This window comes from Mustelus asterias, chromosome 23, assembly GCF_964213995.1.
Source record: "Mustelus asterias chromosome 23, sMusAst1.hap1.1, whole genome shotgun sequence".
Taxonomy (NCBI): Eukaryota; Metazoa; Chordata; class Chondrichthyes; order Carcharhiniformes; family Triakidae; genus Mustelus; species Mustelus asterias.
Window position 1 is genome coordinate 68,435,835 of NC_135823.1, and position 20,077 is coordinate 68,455,911.

The 20,077-nt window shown below is 43.9% G+C and overlaps 1 protein-coding gene across 1 annotated transcript in view; it reads right to left on the reverse strand.

The window, feature by feature from the left end:
- Positions 1-20,077, reverse strand: part of snx29 (sorting nexin 29) — a 591,176-nt gene that overhangs the window by 218,335 nt on the left and 352,764 nt on the right. Inside the window, exon 16 of the mRNA XM_078240877.1 lies at positions 9,783-9,899. Within this exon, the coding sequence (XP_078097003.1) occupies positions 9,783-9,899 (117 nt within the window). The remainder of the gene's footprint in view (positions 1-9,782; positions 9,900-20,077) is intronic.

A 20,077-nucleotide genomic window follows, 5' to 3' on the forward strand; every position in this document is an offset into this window, starting at 1 on the left:
CAGAAGGAGGCCATTTGGCCTCTCGAGTCTGCAGCGACTCTCTCTGACCCAGGCCCTATCACCGTAACCCCACTAATTTCCCTAACCTACACATCGTGGGGCAATTTAACACGGCCAATCCACCTAACCCATGCATCTTTGGATTGTGGGAGGAAACCGGAGCACCTGGAGGAAACCCACGCAGACACAGGGAGGACGTGCAGATTCCATACAGACAGTCACTCAAGGTTGGAATGGAACCCGTGTCCCTGGCACTGTGAGACAGCAGTGCTAATCACTGCGCCGCTGCTGTTCATTCATTACCATTTAATCTTGTGATGGTGTATAGCTCCGGGAAACAAAACAATAAGAAAAAATGTGCATAAATATCTGATGAGATCAGTTATAACGCCCAGATAGATAAATATCCTGTTAATATTCAGCACAGGCAAAAAAAAATTAAAGTTTATTTATTAGTCACAAGTAAAGCTGATATAAACGTTGCAGTGAAGTTACTGTGAAATTCCTCTAGTCACCACATTCTGGCGCCTGTTCGGGTCAATGCATCTAACCAGCACGCCTTTCAGACTGCGGGAGGAAACTGGAGCACCCGGATGAAACCCACGCAGACATGGGGAGGACATGCAAACACCACACAGACAGTGCCCAAGCTGGGAATCGAACCCGGGTCCCTGGCGCTGTGAGGCAGCAGTGCTAACCACCATGCCACCAGGCCGCAAGAAATATTGATTTATGGAAAAGGAGATAAAGTACTTTTTAAGCCCGAGCCACTGTTTGGAAGTAGCGTCAATGAGAAATAACAAGTTGTTTCTCAAATTAAGAAATTGTTCACATGTTAGCTCTGTTGTCATCAAGCTTATTGGTCTTAATATACTATGGGAAAAATAGAATTGCACTTTAAGCCAATTTTCTTCAAAATTATACCAGACTCAAGAACCCAACATTAATCTGTCACAGCTATTAAGTGATTTCAGCAGCATATCATAGGATATAAAAATGATGAGCAGCTTGGTGCAAATAAAGCAAAGTAAATCAAGCTAAACAGAATGCATTAAAAAAACCCTGATTATAAGCTGAAAGTATTGAGTGAGCTGGTATGGGAAGGGATTGAAGATGCAATTAGATCTCACCAAATATATAGAAACTGCTCAAATCCAAATCTCACATTGAAAATTCACGGCAAAAGGTTTTATTCCAATTTGAATAACCTTTCATGCTTTTGTATTTTTAAAGTTATTTATAACATTCAAATATTTCAAAGAGTGCACATTTTGGACAGCAAAGCATTAACTGGGGCACATTAAAATATATTATACATATATGTATGAGCTTGTCTCCACCAACAGACAATAACTAAGGCCCTTTCCTATTTGAAACAAATTTTATGAGGATGAAGTGGAAAGAGTACATCGATGCATGTACAAGTAATAATTAATCTTAATTATTTTTGCTATTGATCATTCAAGTTACATCTGAAACATGACCAAAGATGAGAAGAGGATTGAAATATAATCAAACACCAAAGCACAGACCAAACGATCATTGGAAACGTAATACCTTCAATAAAACCGGCACGTGGGCAGCATGGTGGCTACGGGAAAAAGATACAAAAGTCTGAGGTCAAGTGCCAACTGACTCAAGAACAGCTTCTTCCCTGCTGCTGTCAGACTTTTGAATGGACTTACCTTGCATTAAGTTGATCTTTCTCTACACCCTAGCTATGACTGTAACACTACATTCTGCACTCTCTCCTTTCCTTCTCTATGAACGGTATGCTTTGTCTGTATAGCGCACAAGAAACAATACTTTTGACTTTATGTTAATACATGTGACAATAATAAGTCAAATCCAATCAAATCAAATCAAATCATACAGCGCCAGGGACCTGGGTTTCAATTCCCAGCTTGGGTCAGTGTCTGTGTGGAGTTTGCACCTTCTCCCCGTGTCTGCGTGGGTTTCCTCCGGGTGCTCCAGTTTCCTCCCACAAAGATGTGTGGGTTAGGTTGATTGGCCATGCTAAATTGCTCCTTAGTGTCAGGGGGATTAGGAGGGTAAATACATGTGGTTATGGGGATAGGGCCTGGGTGGGATTGTGGTTGATGTGACTCGATGGGCCGATTGGCCTCCTTCTGCACTGTAGGGATTCTGTGACTGTAATGATTTCTCTATTAATAGGGTAAGAAAACAAATATAACATTTGTACCAGTTCTGCTTTATACAAAAATGTGTATGATGAACAGTCAGGGCTGAAGACTGTGTTTCTTGTTTGTGAACCGGTCAGTTTAACCATTTCTTTATTTCCTTCCTTCGTGCTGGTCTTCAGTTGTTACAAATTTATTTAAAGAGGCAGAAAATGATAAAGAGAGTCCAGTTCGTCAAAACCTCCCTCATTTCAGGCACTCACAGCAAAACATTCAGAATGCCAAACACTGCACACCGCAAGGCTAAAAATCAAACACACAATTTTCAAGCCACAAGGCTTGGGTCACTGTCTGTGTGGAGTTTGCACCATTCTCCTCATGTCTGCGTGGGTTTCCTCCGGGTGCTCCAGTTTCCTCCCACAGTCCAAGGATGTGCGGGTTAGGTTGATTGGCCAGGTTAAAATTGCCTCTTAGCATCCTGAGATGCGTAGGTTAGCGGGATTAGCGGGTAAAATGTATGGGGATTGGGCCTGGGTGGGATTGTGGTCGGTGCAGACTCGATGGGCCAAATGGCCTCTTTCTGCACTGTAGGGTTTCTATGATTCTAAGTCAATCAGAGAGTTAATAAAATACAGGCAGTATGGAGTGAAGGGGACAAACTAAAGCCTAAAATTACCATTCACAGTAATAGCAGACGAAAAGTTTGCATAATATTCCATTGCACAGTGCTACTCTATAAACTCATACGAACATGCAAATTAGGAGAAGTAGGCCATTCTGCCCCTCGAGCCTGCTCTGCCATTAAATTAGAACAAGCTTGATCTGATTGTAACCTCAACCCACATTCCTGCCAAGCTCTGATAACCTTTCATTCCCTTGTTAATTAAGAATCTATCTACTCCGCCTCAAAAATATTCAAAGAATCTGATTCCACTTTAGAACCATAGAATCCCTACAGTGCAGAAGGAGGCCATTCGGCCCATTGAGTCCGCACCGGCCACAATCCCACCCAGATCCTATTCCCATAATCCCACATATTTACCCTTCTAATCCCACTGACACTAGAGTCAATTTAGCATGGCCAATTAACCTATCCCGCACATCTTTGGACTGTGGGAGGAAACCGGAGCACCCGGAGGAAACCCACGCAGACACAGGGAGAATGTGCAAACTCCACACAGTCAATGACGTAAGGCTAGAATTGAACCCGGGTCCCTGGCGCTGTGAGGCACCAGTGCTAACCACTGGGCCACTGTGCCATTCTCATTTGAGGAAGCATATTCTAAAGACTCACAAACTGCTAAGAGAAAAACATTTTCCTCATCACCATCTTAAATGAGCAACCCCTAATTTTTAAACCATGACACCTCATCCTAGCTTCTCCCACAAGAGGAATCATCCTTTCCACGTCCATCCTGTCAATACCCCTCAAGATCTTGTGTGTTTCAATTAAGTCACTCCTTACTCTTCTAAACTCCTGTGCATAGAAGATTAACTTACGAGCCTCGTGTGATAACCCCCATGATCTGCGTGGGGAATCACTAATCGATCTCCCAGTTGGGCTTGTTGAATACAAGCTCCCTGGGGATTGGTAATTAGCCCACCAGGTAGAGCTCGTATACCGAGCCCTGTATAAAGCAAGACCCTGAGAGAGTCCATTAGCCTTTAAGTTCTGGTTGGGACCTGTTGTGTCCACCACAGGCTTGTGGTTATTGTTTATTTTTATTTTGTGCAATAAAGCACGGTTCCTTCACAGCCAACTCCTGGAGTTAGTATACCTAGCTCATTTAATATAAATAGCTAACAGCAGCCAAAACCTTAATGTGCTCATATAACAATTATCTCTCTACTATCTTAAAGCAGAGGTCAAGAGATTTAAATAAACACATTAGGCCAGAATTTTCTTTCAATGGTAAACAAGTAAGGCTCATCATTCCTTGCAGTTACAGGTACACTGTGGACAGAACCCACTATAGACAATCTTGGAGCTGTGTGAACAGTGAAGTAACTGTGCATCACACTGACCAATCAGGTAGAACATTTTGTGAGATGCGCCGAGTCTAAACCAGGAAATGTCAGTTCTAATTCTGAATTTAATGTAAACTCATCGACAGAAAACAGGCAAGATAGAGAGAGCGAGATAGAGATGAATAAGATAAGCAAACAAAAGAGACAGAAAGAGTCATTTTTAAAAAGTTTTTGTTTTAAATCTACAACAATAGCTAAAATCTGAAGGAATGAGAGTCCACACTTATAAATAAGTTAATTTTCAGTGACAGAAAGCTTGTTTGACACTCATTGGAATTTATCACACCATTAAAAATTCACTTACACTTGAATTGAAAACCCTGCCCTTTTTTGCAAATCTGGCGCATCTCTGGTAACAACATACCGTAACTTTACACTATTCCATGTGCTTGAATGCTAAGGGCGGGATTTTCCATCTGTGCTCGCTCCAAAACTGGAAAGTCCAGCCTGAGGTGGCGGCAGGATGGGAAAACTCCCCCCTAAGTCTCTTGGCAAGATTCTATTGCAACCAGGTTTTTGAACCAGCAAGGCATCTTGGAAAGTAACTTTCTAATTTCCATGTATAACTGCGAATATGCGGATGCTGGAAGTTGCAGTCTGATTTATTATTTAATAACGATAAGCGCTAATAGCTTCACTGTTATTCTTCCTGCATGAACCTAGTCTTGTGTTAAAATAGCAGATAAATTTCCTGAATGTTGTCTAAACACATTAAAGCTTTGTTATCAGCTTCAGCACACTTTCTGGTCTCCTTTTATTTCTTTTTGAAACTAAATCTATTTCTGAACAGTTAATCAGCTACAAAAAAAGTTTTCAGCTGATCTTTTACCCATAATTGGGGCTGTCACAAATACCGCTACTTCACTCAGAGGGAGCTAAGTACCGCTGAGGAGAGACATGAGACTCCTTTCACATGATCAGGTAACATACCAGAGGAGCAATCTTAAATTTAAAGTGTTTGACAACGTTTTTGCATCTGTTTGCATGAATACATGATGATAATGCAAATTAGGTTTGGAGCCCACCACAGTGTCACTTAACACAGTTCACGTGGGTCTCATCTTCCCTGAATACATCTGGAAGATAACGCACATTGCAACTATCGTTCTTATAAAGGTCCAAAAATTAAAATTGAACTGAAAATCTTTACAAAACTAAACATTTTTCAAAATAATCATTTACGTTTTGAGTGCTTGGGAGTAATTGTGGAATAACAGTTTTACACAATTCACAAGGAAATTTGGGTGGCATGGTAACAGTGCTTAGCACTGCTGCCTCACAGCGCCGTGGACCCGAGTTCGATTCCCGGCTTGGGTCACAGTCTGTGTGGAGTTTGCACGTTCTCCCCGTGTCTGCGTGGGTTTCCTCCGGGTGCTCTGGTTTCCTCCCACATTCTGAATGACGTGCTGGTTAGGTGCACTGACCCAAACAGGCGCCGGAGAGTGGTGACGAGGGGAATTTCACAGTAACTGCATTGCAGTGTTAATGTAAGCCTTACTTGTGACTAATAAATAAACTTTAAGAGATAACTTTCCTGACTCTGTTTTCATAATCTCTGCCAATTAGCACTCACTGGATAAAAATTATATACTTAAGTTATCCACTGATAAAAATGTTCAGCATGAATTATGTTTTACTTTTGCAGCTTTCATATAAATTTGCTTTCTATTACTTAGCTTCCTTCAACTGTACTGCATCATAACTGCTCCTCGGCCTAGCTGCTTTATGCAGGTGCTTATATGCGCAAGCCTCCTCCCACTCTTTCTTCCCACCCTTTTCCCATATCTTTTCATTCGCGTCTCCTTCATGAATGTATCAGTCCTCCCCTAAAGTGAGCCAAAGCTATCTGCTTCAACCACTCCATGTGGTTCTGCGTACCACATTTGGCCACAAATCTAAACAGTACAAAGTTTTCTTCATGGTCAGAGGTGTAAGTGAGTGCGTTCAGTCCTTCATCCTCCCTCAGATGTTCTGCTAAATCCAGCAATTAACTCCACATGCAACATACTGCAGCATGTTTACAATGTACAATGTTTAAAGGTATTGCAGCTTAATTGTCAGTCTCTGGGGATAAAGAATTACTGTGAATTTCAACAGGTAACAATTAACATCAGGTTCATACTGTGAACATTTTCCAAGAATTTGCATTGTGACTAAGGTGCAAAAAGGAGCTGATAAAACAAAAATACTTTGTTGAGAGGGGCATCACATCGTAGCATAACCAAAGGACTTGACTGCGGGAGCGTAGAAAAGTTTATTTATTATTTATTAGCCACAAGTAGGCTCACATTAACACTGCAATGAAGTTACTGTGAAAATCCCCTAGTCTCCACACTCCGGCGCCTGTTCGGGTACACTGAGGAGAATTTAGCATGGCCAATCCACCTAACCAGCACGTCTTTCAGACTGTGGGAGGAAACCGGAGCACCCGGAGGAAACCCATGCAGACACGGGGAGAACGTGCAAACTCCACACAGACAGTGACCCAGGCCAGGAATTGAACCCAGGTCCCTGGCGCTGTGAGGCAGCAGTACTAACCACTGTGCCATCATGCCGCCCCGATGAAATGAGAGTATATGTTTTTAAAACATATATTTTGTCTTGACAAACTGCAGAAATTGGATAGCTGCCATTCTGCAATCATTTTTCATTAGTGGCAAAACATAATGTTGTTGGAAGTGACAGCTCCTTTCAGTTTCCCAGTTTTCATCTGGCAAATCCTGAACAAAATCATCATTAATCATTTCCTTCCCAGTGAACAAGGGCACATCCTCTTGTTGGGTTAATTCCAATATTCAGGTAACCTTTCATATCCAAAGGAGAATAAGCTGACAAATGACAAAAGCTTTCTGCTGGGTTGTGAAAGGAGGTCACGTATCAAGACTGGAAATGAAATCAAATTGTGAAATGAATATTTATTGATGTCACAGATGAAGAGGTGCAGTCCCGATGTGAGCCAATAAAGGAATGAATGACATAATACACATTAAAGCAACAAGGTTGAAGCAGCTGGGTGTTATCCACATTACAAAAATTACTGGAAAATTGATATAATTCTGAATGTGAAGGAGCTGACAGACACTTCAATAAACTTACAGGAGTCACCTGATACCACCGCAACCTTTTAAAAGCTGCTATAACGGCAGCGACATCTTCTCAGAACCATCATCAATATTGACGATAAATTGTTTATTGTATCCTTTTATTTCAGACAGAGGGAGACCGTCATTTTATTTGTAGCTGTGAAGCTTAAGTAAAATGATGCCTCAGGAGTCAGATCCCAACCTGGCTCCGGAACACAGTGAAGCGAGGAGCTTAGCTCCAGGTTTAGCACTGTGGGGAACATAGTGCTTTATGATCCATCGTCATCAGCAATACAGCACGGAAACAGGCCCTTCGGCCCAACCGGTCCATGCCAACCATGGTGCCCTCCCAGCATCCTACCATCTACATAAGATAATGAACATGCAACAAATTAAATCCGTTGGGGATGGGGTAGCTTCATAAGGGCTCACTTTTGCTGAAAGCCAAAGAGACCAACCAGTGAAAGGCAGGTTCAGAAACAAGTTTTATCTTTTACTTATTCTGTTCATAGGTCGGCATTTGTTGCCCATCCCTCATTCCCCGTGAACTGAGGGGCTTGCTAGGCCATTTCAGAGGGTAGCTAAGAGTGAACCACATTGCTACGGATCCAGAGTCACATGTAGGTCAGACCAGGGAAGGGTGGCAGATTTCATTCCGTAATGCACATTAGTGAAGCAGATTTTCTTCTTATAAAAACGCTAGTCTGATGGTCACCATCACTGAGGTTCCAGACTTTATTAACTGAATTAAAATTCCATCAGCTGCCGTGTTTCCAGAGCATTAGCCTGCAGTACTGGTTCAGTCACATTACCACTATTCACCATCTGCCGTATATGAAGTGATTATCAGGTGTAGTTATTTGCTGGTTTTGGCTACGGCCAATAATCGTCATGATGATGCACCCCCTCCTAATGTGGGGGGATGGAGAGAGGGTACAGCGACTCCTTCAGAATCATGCACATTTACCCAAATCTGGCAAGGCTAGATTGGGTGAATTATTACACCTTCCAGCATTCAAACACTCACTGCCCAGTTTGAACAAGACTGCAAGGGAAAGTTGCTAAAAACTTAGGCAACCAGAAACTTTGCTTTCTATGGTGCATCTGTAGAAGTTGGTGGGAGTTGTAGCTGACATGCCAAATTGGGGGGGAGGTGGACATCTAAAAACTTGAAGCTCTCGACCATTTCTACTTCGTCCCCATTGATGTAGTTAGGGGCATGCTCTCCATTACCCTTCCTGAAGTTGATGACAATCTCCTTCGTTTTGTTAACATTGAGGGAGAGATTATTGTTGCTGCACCAGTTCACCAGATTCTCTATCTCTTTCCTGTACTAAGTCCCGTCAATGTTTGAGATCCGACCCACTATGGCGGTGTCATCAGCCAACTTGAAAATCGAGTTGGAGGGGAATTTGGCCACACAGTCAGAGGTGTATAAGGAGTATAGTAAGGGGGCTGAGGACACAGTCTTATGGAGCACCGATGTTGAGGGTGAACGTAGAGGTGGTGCTGTTGCCTATCCTTACTGACTGCAGTCTGTGGGTTGGGAAGTCTAGGATCCAGCTGCAGAGGGAGGAGCCGAGCCCCAGGCCACAAAGTTTGGAGATGAGTCCCATAGGAATAACGGTGTTAAAGGCTGAGCTGTACTCTATGAATAGGAGCCTGACATAGAATCATAGAAAACCCTAAAGTGCAGGAGGCCGCCATTTGGCCCATCGAGTCTGCACTGACAACAATCCCACACAGGCCCTATCCCATTAACCCCACATATTTGCCCCACTAATCCCGCTAACCTATGCATCCCGGGACACAAAGAGGCAATTTAGCATGGCCAATCAACCTAACCCGCACATCTTTGGACATAGGTGACATAGATTCAATATATTGCATTGAGAAACCAGTTGGGATTAAAAACAGGTGTACATCAAACAAGTTTCAAGTTTCCAGTAAAAGATTCAGTTCAGTTGAGCAGGGCTTCTCTTGAATTAATTTTACATTAAACCAATGGTATTGGTACCAAGTCGCTCCATGGTTTGATAAAGCTTGCTCCCCGTGTTAAATTGTAATCCATTTATTTTGCTTGCTCTACTCTGCATTTTCTTGCGACAGTTCTCTCTTTATAAGATGCCTTCACAGAGCAAATGCCATGATTTGATTATAAAATGATTGAACAGTCTATGGGACTGCTCTTTATTCTCACTTCTCAGAGGTCCTTCCTCCAAGCGTCCAAAATATTCTCAGCAGCAATATTTTTAAAAATCTATTTCTAATCCATTTCCGGATCTATTTCTTTTCAAATTCTGTCAGCAGCAAACACTGATTTGCTTTTATCACAGTTTTCATATGGAACCTTTTATATATTTTGGTATCCTTTCTCTATTTTACCTGCTTCATAACTACACTTTACTCAAATACAGATTGTTCTGGTAACATGTCCATGAATTTTTAATACAGACAATGTCCAGTTGAATCCCACACACCACAATTATCCATTACAGTATTTCTGAGCAGTCTGTACAGAGCTACTTACTGGCCCTCGTAGATCAATGAGTTCCTGTCTCATCTGTGAGATAAGGGCTTCCTTGGCCATCAGTGATCTGTGTAGTCTCTCATTGAATTCTATGAGTTCACCATGCATCTCTGCCACCTGAAAACGAAGAAAACAGAAAATTATAAACATAATGCAGCCTACAGGGATCAAACTCTAGGTTGTTTAGATTTCAGCCATGCTGTGCCTGTTCCGGAAATAGAATCGTAGAACCAACAGTGCAGAAGAAAGCCATTTTGACCCATAGAGCCTGCACCGACAATGAGCTCACCCAGGTCCTATCACTGTAACCCCATATATTTACCCCTCCTAATCTCCCTCACACTAGGGGCAATTTAGTATGCCCAATCAACCTAACCCACACATCTTTGGACTGTGGGAGAAAACCGGAGCACCCAGTGGAAGCCCACACAGACACGGGGAGAACGTGCAAACTCCACACAGACAGTAACCCAAGCTGGGAATCAAACCTGGGTCCCTAGCGCTGTGAGGCAACAGTGCCAACCACTGTGCCACCCCGACCAAAATGCCTATCAAATACTTCAGTCACGCAAATAGGTTTGAGAAGTTGGGACTGTTCTCCTTGGAGAAGAGAAGGTTGAGAGGAAATTTGACCGAGGTATTCAAAATAATGTGGGGTATGAACAGAGGAGATAGAGAGAAACTGTTCCCATTGGTGGAAGGACTACGGACCAGAGGGCATAGATTTGAGGTGATTGCCTAAAGAAGCAATGGCAACATAAGGGGCGGCACGGTAGCACAGTGGTTAGCACTACTGCTTCACAGCTCCAGGGTCCCGGGTTCGATTCCCGGCTCGGGTCACTGTCTGTGTGGAGTTTGCACATTCTCCTCGTGTCTGCGTGGGTTTCCTCCGGGTGCTCCGGTTTCCTCCCACAGTCCAAAGATGTGCGGGTTAGGTTGATTGGCCAGGTTAAAAATTGCCCCTTAGAGTCCTGGGATGTGTGGATTAGAGGGATTAGCAGGTAAATATGTGGGGGTAGGGCCTGGGTGGGATTGTGGTCGGTGCAGACTCGATGGGCCGAATGGCCTCCTTCTGCACTGTAGGGTTTCTATGATTCTATGATAAGGAAAAGTGTTTTTACACAGCAAGTCATTCGGATCTGGAAGGCACTGGAGACAGGTTCAATCGAGGCTTTCAAAAAGGAATCAGATCATTATCTGAAAAGGAAAGATTTGCAGGGAGACGGAGAAAAAGCAGGGGTGCAGCACGGGGTGAATTGTTCCTGCAGAGGACCAGCATGGACACGACTGGCTGAATGGCCTCCCCTCCTTCTGTACTTCAACTCTTCTACAAAGTATCCGATAAGAAGGTATCAAGGGAAATCACTTCAGTTCCAAAGCATGTCATCTAGAGTATTGGAAAGTGCTTCATAATACACAAGATACATTCCACAAAAAGGTTAGCACCTTGACAGGTATATTCATTCCAACAGGGAGCCCGCTCTGCAACTGTGGTGCACCCCAGTCAATGACTCTCATCATTGAAGACTGCCCCCCTGACAAGCTTCAATGGAGGGCTTGGAGAGCTTCATTTAGCCACTGCTGGAGCTGTTTCCTGGGCTTGGTGATTACTGCACATGCTAAAAAAATTAAAAATTCCAACAGCTACCCACAGCTATCCCGACAGCTTTCCATATCAGATGGATTTCTTTCACCAACTTATATCATTATTCATTTTCTTGCTTCCCCTGAATAGTGCAATGTTAAAGGAAAATGTTGTGGTCCTCAGTCGTGTTTTTTAAAGTAAATTTAAAATGTTTTAATACTTTATAACTTGATTCCCAGCAAGACTACTAAATGCCTCACGACTCACTGATACAACGTGTGCTGGATGAGCAGAAATTTCCTCCAATTAAATATTGGGAAAACAGAAACCTTTGTCTTCTGTCTCGAACAACTTAATGGGGGCGATTCTCCCATCCCACTGCACTGCGAGATGGGAGATTCCAGCAGGGCCGGATTAGCGTGATCCGCGCTGCGTGCCCGGCCCTGAGGGCGTCTCCCAGTGCCGGATTTCCGGCACCATCGGCTTCATGAATTATTTAAATAAAAATTTTAATATAATTTAAATATAATTAGCATGCCCAGGACTAAAAACTCAGGGCCTGCCAGCATCTCTCCCCCACTACCACCAGGAGTCTTTCACTCCAGCAGGGTTTACAGACGCTCCCCACTTTCGGGCAGCTGGCACTGCCAGCCTGTGCCCCTGGCACTGCCCAAGGAGCAAAGTGTTGACGCCCAGGGGCACCCCCCCGCACCCAATCAGGCATGGGCAGTGCCAAGGGGATGGGTCCTAATGGGGGTGGGAGCTAGGGGGTGGGGCCTGGCAGGGCGAACGGTAGGGGTGGGGGATCCAGTTGCCCCCCACTCTGCAGTCAGGATTCGTGGGGGAGGGAGGCCAGCGATTAGGGCGAGCCATCAGGGTGAGGGAGGGTTTCTGGAGATCGGGGCGGGGGGGGCTGTGTCGGTTACATTCGGGAGGGCCAGTGATCGGGAGGCCAGCAGACAGGGGCCACTGTGCTCGTGCCGATCTCAGCACTGACAGATCGACACATGCGCAGTGGCCCGCTCAGCGCTATGCTGCTGGCCTCCTGGGCGGAAATAGGCCCCACCCATGGCTTTTCAGTGTGATTCACCCTGATGCACACCGCAGTGCACAGAGTGTAGGAGATTGATTTTCAAACTCACACTGAAAAACCAGCAAGAGTTACTCCAGTTTTACATAGAACATAGAACAGTACAGCACAGTATAGGCCCTTCGGCCCACGATGTTGTGCCGAGCTTTGTCCGAAACCAAGATCAAGCTATCCCACTCCCTATCATTCTGGTGTGCTCCATGTGCCTATCCAATAACCGCTGGAAAGTTCCTAAAGTGTCCGACTCCACTATCACAGCAGGCAGTCCATTCCACACCCCAACCACTCTCTGAGTAAAGAACCTACCTCGGACATCCCTCCTATATCTCCCACCATGAACCTTATAGTTATGCTCCCTAGTAACAGCTACATCCACCCGAGGAAATAGTCTTTGAACATCCACTCTATCTATCCCCCTCATCATCTTATAAACCTCTATTAAGTCGCCTCTCATCCTCCTCCGCTCTAAAGAGAAAAGCCCTAGCTCCCTCAACCTTTCCTCATGAGACCTACCCTCCAAACCAGGCAGCATCCTGGTAAATCTCTGCACTCTCTCCAATGCTTCCACATCCTTCTTATAGTGAGGTGACCAGAACTGCACACAATATTCCAAATGTGGTCTCACCAAGGTCCTGTTATAGTTGCAGCATAACCCCACGGCTCTTAAACTCAAACCCCCTGTTAATAAACGCTAACACACTATGGGCCTTCTTCACGGCTCTATCCACTTGAGTGGCAACCTTCAGAGATCTGTGGATATGAACCCAAGATCTCTCTGTTCTTCCACATTCCTCAGAACCCTGCCGTTGACCCTGTAATCCACATTCAAATTTGTCCTACTAAAATGAATCACCTCGCACTTATCAGGGTTAAACTCCATCTGCCATGTTTCACTTTTCACGCGAATTCGACACACAGAATTTTTCTGGGAGAATCCCGGCCCATATCCCTCGCTGGCAACAGTCTCGAGGCTGAAGCAGACTCACAATTCAATTTTTATATCTGACAGCAAGATGAGCATCTTGCATCATCACCAAGATTACCTGCATGATATCACCTGACTTCGACCTTGTCTCAGCTTATTAGATGAGGAAATTCTCACCCATGTCTTTGTTACCTCTAGATTTTATTATTCCAGTTCACCCTCGCCAATCTCCCATGTTATACCCATCGCAAACTTAAAGGCATTCAAAACTTTGATGCCTTAGTCCTAACTTGCAGCAAAGCCCTGCCTAGTCTGGAGAACGGGGTGGGCCCGGGAACGTTTCCAGTCTCCAGTCTATGTCTATCCATTTCCCAGTAAGAGTTTTAACAACACCAGGTTAAAGTCCAACAGGTTTATTTGGTAGCAAATACCATTGGCTTTCGGAGCGCTGCTCCTTCGTCAGATGGAGTGGAAATTTCTGTTGGACTTTAACCTGGTGTTGTTAAAACTCTTACTGTGTTCACCCCAGTCCAACGCCAGCATCTCCACATCATATCCATTTCCCTCCAGCTCACTGATTTCCATTCCCTCCAGGTTAAACATCTGCTTCAATTTTAAAATTCTCATCCTCGTTTTCAAATCATTCCATAGCCTCTCCCTTTTTATTTGGAATCTCTTTCAGCCCCACAACCCTCCGAAGATCTCTGTCCTTTGCGCATTCTGCCTCTTGAGCATTCTTGATATTTTGCAGTCAGCAGGGACAGTGACGAACACACTGATCTGGTGCACAGGGAAGTGGAGAACTTTCTCACATCTTTTGTCAGATCAAAACCTTTGTAATGAAAGATTTGAAAAGCTAATGAAGGTAAAGAGAGCCATACAGAAGAGTCTCATCCACAACTTTACACAGTACATCATCATACTGACAATTGAAAATATGAGAAAAGGGCCATTTGGCCCATCATGTGTCTGCTGGCTCTCCTCCAGTAATTTTGCCCAATGCATTCAATACATTTTAGGAATACATAGAAATATAGAAGATAGGAGCAGGAGGAGGCCATTTGGCCCTTTGAGCCTGCTCCACCATTCATTAAGATCATGGCTGATCATCCAACTCAATAGCCTAATCCTGCTTTCTCCCCATAACCTTTGATCCCCAAGTGCTATATCCAACCGCCTCTTGAATATATTCAGTGGTTTGGCATCAACTACTTCATATGGTAACGAATTCCACAGGCTCACCACTCTTTAGTTCTTCTTCAGTATCTCTTTTCAAATGTTCCATTTGTTCAAGAATAACTCAATAAAAGATTTGAAAAGAAATCAAATTTAAGGAGGCTCCCATACAAAAATCAAACAGTTGATCATTGATTATCCACCAGTCTCCAATTTCTTCAATGTGATGTCTCCCCTTCAATATGATGAACATGAGATTCCATCTCTATAACAATATCAATAACCAAACCACTAATCTTTCCATTCATGGCAATTATTTGAGTCCCAACTTTTCACAAACACCCTCAAGGGCAATTAGGGACGGCAACAAATACTGGCACAGTCAGAGACACCCATATCTCATGAAAGAAAATGAAAAATCCTCAACAATGTGTTAATGACAACAGACATCAAAAATTAAATATTCCAAGTGTGATGTCTGATTACAAAAACAGAAAATGCTGGAAAATTTCAGAAGGTCTGACAGCATCTGAGGAGAGAGAATAAAGCCAACATTAACTCCACAAATGCTGTCAGACCTGCTGAGATTTTCCAGCATTTTCTGTTTTTGTTTTGGATTCCAGCATCCGCAGTATTTTGCTTTTATTATATTGAAAGTAAAGTTTAGTCACAAATAGGTTTACATTAACACTTCAATGAAGTTATTGTGAAAATCCCCAAGTCGCCATACTCCGGCGCCTGTTCGGGTACACGGAGGGAGAATTTAGCACCTAACCAACACGTCTTTCAGATTGTGGGAGGAAACCGGAGAACCTGGAGGAAACCCACGCAGACACAGGGAGAATGTGCAGACTCCGCACAGACAGTGACCCAAGCTAGGAATCGAACCTAGGTCCCTGGCGCTGTGAGGCAGCAGTGCTAACCACTGTGCCACTGTGCACTTCAGGTCTTGAATTTTGGGGGCAATTTTAAAAATATCTATGGCAACGCCTCAGTCAGTCAGTCAGTCAACTTGCCAACCAATCAGCACCTTTCTCCCCTGCAGTGTAAATTGTTGGGATTGTTTGAAATTTGGCATTCTTGCCTTTGTCCTTATGTGCAAGATGAAAAGCTTCAACAAAACCTCTCATTTCAGCAAGATTCAACTTTTTAAATGTTAAATTCTCTTACTTGTCCTTTCTATCACTCTTTATTCTTGCTCTTAAATCTAATCTTTCTTTCCTTCCTGTAATTTCTCTTCCTGTACCCGATTTGACATTGAACTCCTTGCCTTTACTTCACCTTTTCATTCTCGGGCTTTCTGCTGTTTGTTTTTGAATGCTTCAGATCTTATTGGTTGAAGAGATGTCCTGCTGGTTTCCCTCGGGTCCCAGCTGCTGCCTTTCTCTAACTGCACCCTTATCAGCTCAGAAACTTTATCAGCAAAATTGCTCTGAGCTGAAGGCTGCAGAGGCAGGTGTCAATAACAGCTGATGCCACTTGATGCCCTGCTACAGAAAAATCTGGCCCAATAAAAGACAAATACTTTCTGAAACTTGCAAAGTGGAATATGAATAGAAAGCTGTCATACCCTATGTTCCATTTGTACAAAGTAATATCGCTTCTAATTACCAAAGAGGAATATTTATTTTAATGCATCAATAAAGACCATCATATTCTAACTGTGAGGTGGAGATGCCGGCGTTGGACTGGGGTGGGCACACTAAGAAGTCTCACAACACCAGGTTAAAGTCCAGGACTAATCTGATGAAGGAGCAGTGCTCCAAAAGCTCGTGATTCCAAATAAACCTGCTGGACTTCAACCTGGTGTCGTGAGACTTCTCACCATAATCTAACTGTGTTAACGTCATTCTGACCCTCATTGCACTTCATTGTCACTGTAACTGCAGCTTTAGGAAGCAAACATTTTGTGTGTTATATTGAGTGAACCATAACACAGCATGACAATATCAAAGAACAAAGAACAGTACAGCACAGGAAACAGGCCCTTCGGCCCTCCAAGCCTGTGCCGCTCCTTGGTCCAACTAAACCATTCGTTTGTATCCCTCCATTCCCAGACTGCTCATGTGACTATCCAGGTAAGTCTTAAACGATGCCAGCATGTCTGCCTCCACCACCCTACTTGGCAGCGCATTCCAGGCCCCCACCACTCTCTGTGTAAAAAAGGTCCCTCTGATATCTGAGTTATACCTCGCCCCTCTCACCTTGAGCCCGTGACCCCTCGTGATCCTGCCAAGAGAAGCACAAAACCTGAATCCATAGAAATCATAGAATCCTACAGTGCAGAAGGAGGCCATTTGGCCCATCGAGTCTGCACTGATCACAATCTCACCCAGGCCCTATTCCCGTAACCCCACGTATTTACCCTTCTAATCTCCGGATGCTAAGGGACAATTTAGCAAGGCCAATCAACCTAACCCGCACATCCTTGGAGTGTAGGAGGAAATCGGAGCAGCCGGAGGAAACCCACGCAGACAAGAGGAGAATGTGCAGACTCCACACAGACAATGACCCGAGGCCGGAATCGAACCCAGTACCCTGGCACTGTGAGGCAGCGGTGCTAACCAGGTGCCACCGTGCTGTGGGAGAGGTGCAATCTGTTTGGGAAGTTAACGTCTTTGTCGAGTCACAGACTCCACTAGCAAGCGGTTCGTCAAATTCCTGTAGCTCCCTTTGAAGCTGAACTGTGCAGGCACCAGGTGGTCTGGTAGAATCTCCTTAGACATAACGAGGTGTGACGTTCATGAAACTCAGAAGTAAATTACTTTGTTCTGGAGACTCACAAATGATAGCTCACAAGCAGAGGGTGAACTGTTTAATGGTCTTTGTTTAGCTAAAATGTCCAGTAAAAATAAGGGTATATTTATAAAGGCGTCCAGGGTTAGGTTCTGCTCTGTCACACCAGGTTTAAGAGCAAGATGCTATCTTGAGAAAGCTTTCGAAATCAGTGCCAGGAACAGCTGCCCAGAAGCTTGCTAAACAGCCAATTGTCAATGTGAGTGCTCATTAAAGAGGCTGCACAGAACTTTGGCCAGCAATTCAAATAATGCCCTATCAGTGACCAGCTGTTTGCAAATAAACAAAATGTTGATGTCAACTTCAAGCACTTAAAGGGACCAAAAGAGAAAATGCTGGAAAATCTCAGTAGGTCTGGCACAATCTGTCAGGAGAGAAAGGAGCTGACGTTTTGAGTCCAGATGACCCCTTGTCATGGGCCAAGAAACTTTTAAGAGCTGGAAAAACAAAGGCACCAAGTGCTGCAAAAGTGCATCAAAAAGCAACTGAATGTCGATGCACGCATACGAACAATGCAGACGTGGTGCCGGAAGGTCACCACTAACATGGCATCAGAAGGCTGAAACTGACATGGCAATTCAAAACAGTGTTAATTTGTAAACGTCTTGAGTATCATTCGTCGTAACTTGAATGTCGTAAAGACGAGGACTGCCCGTACTTTAGATATGGTCTCCCAAAGCCCTGTACAATTGGAGCAAAACATCCTTACTTTTATGTTCCATTTCCCTTGGAATAAACAACAACATGAGGGTGGCACAGTGGTTAGCACTGCTGCCTCACAGCGCCAGGGACCCAGGTTCGATTCCCGGCTTTGGGTCACTGTCTGTGTAGAGTTTGCATGTTCTTCCCGTGTCTGCGTGGGTTTCCTCCGTAAGAAGTCTCACAACACCAGGTTAAAGTCCAACAGGTTTATTTGGTAGCAAATACCATAAGCTTTCAGAGCACAGCTCCTTCGTCAGATGGAGTGGATATCTGTTCTCAAACAGTGCAAACAGACACAGAAATCAAATTACAGAATACTGATTAGAATGTAAATCTCTACAGCCAGCCAGGTCTTAAATGTACAGACAATGTGGGTGGAGGGAGCATTCAACACAGGTTAAAGAGATGTGTATTGTCTCCAGACAGAACAGCTAGAACAAGTTCCATCCCACCATGCACAGGTTCGAACAAGACTTCTTCACCGCACAGGACCTTCAACCGATGCTATACACTAGATACATCGATGACATTTTCTTCCTTTGGAGTCATGGTGAGCAATCACTGAAACAACTATATGATGACATCAACAAGTTCCATCCCACCATTCACTAGCTGTTCTGTCTGGAGACAATACACATCTCTTTAACCTGTGTTGAATGCTCCCTCCACCCACATTGTCTGTACATTTAAGACCTGGCTGTCTGTAGAGATTTGCATTCTAATCAGTATTCTGTAATTTGATTTCTGTGTCTGTTTGCACTGTTTGAGAACAGATATCCACTCCATCTGACGAAGGAGCTGTGCTCCGAAAGCTTATGGTATTTGCTACCAAATAAACCTGTTGGACTTTAACCTGGTGTTGTGAGACTTCTTACTGTGTTCACCCCAGTCCAACGCCGGCATCTCCACATCATGGGTTTCCTCCCACAGTCCAAAGATGTGCGGGATAGGTGGATTGGCTAAATTGCTCCTTAGTGTTAAGGGGATTAGTAGGATAAATATGTGGGAACACGGGTAGGGCCAGGGTGGGATTGTTGTTGGTGCAGGTTTGATGGGCCGAATGGCCTCCTTCTGTACTGTCGTGATTCTATAAAATTCCATTTGCCTTCCTGCTGTACCTGAATACGAACCTTTAGTGATTCATGTACCAGGATCTCTCTGTATCTCAGATTTGCTCAATCTCTCACCATTTAAATCATTTGCTGCTGTTCTATTCTTCCTACCAAAGTGGGCAAGTTCGCATTTTCCCACATTATACTCCACCTGCCAAGTTTTTGCCCACTCACTTAACCTATCTATAATCAGACCAGATTTAATTTTCTCTCTCCATTAAGTGAAACAGTGCACACGTTCACAGCTGCTTTGTGCCAGCAATTTCAGCCAAGAAGCCAATTACGAGCACTGCAGTGGCAAACAGACAGGGGAGATGGGAGAGTGAGAATGATAATCTGGAAATAAATGCAGTTTTGCACGTAGAAAAGCAGCCCGATCACAAGCAGCCAATGTCACTGCTGCAACAGCACAGCCAGGAAAATACAGGTCACCCTTGCCTCAAATCTGTGAAACCAAAGTGTGAAAAGTAACATGTAGCCATCGGTGCAGAGATAGCAGCGCAATCTACCACATGCAGACCATCATCTTTAGGGAAAACCCATTTAATTAACAGTCTCTAAAAGTTACTGTTCAGACCCACAGATAAAAGGACAGATAAAAATTCATCAAGGCATCAGAGCACATTCAGAAACAGTATATCAGACACTGTGAATTATTGCAAAAACACAATGACCACTACGAAGTGAATTTACACTGTGTGTTTGATTGTGACATTGAACTAAAGTAAACAGCCAAATCTGCAGTCTGATCATTCAGTAGTAGTTTTTATATTGAAGCCTGGGGCCGGTATTGTACAACCCCGCTCGGCTGAGGCTCGTAAAATCCCACCCAAGGCCAACGGGGAATTCTGTTCTGCGAGCCTCTAAAAAGGAATTTTTAAAAAATACTTTTCCAATTCAATCAAATCA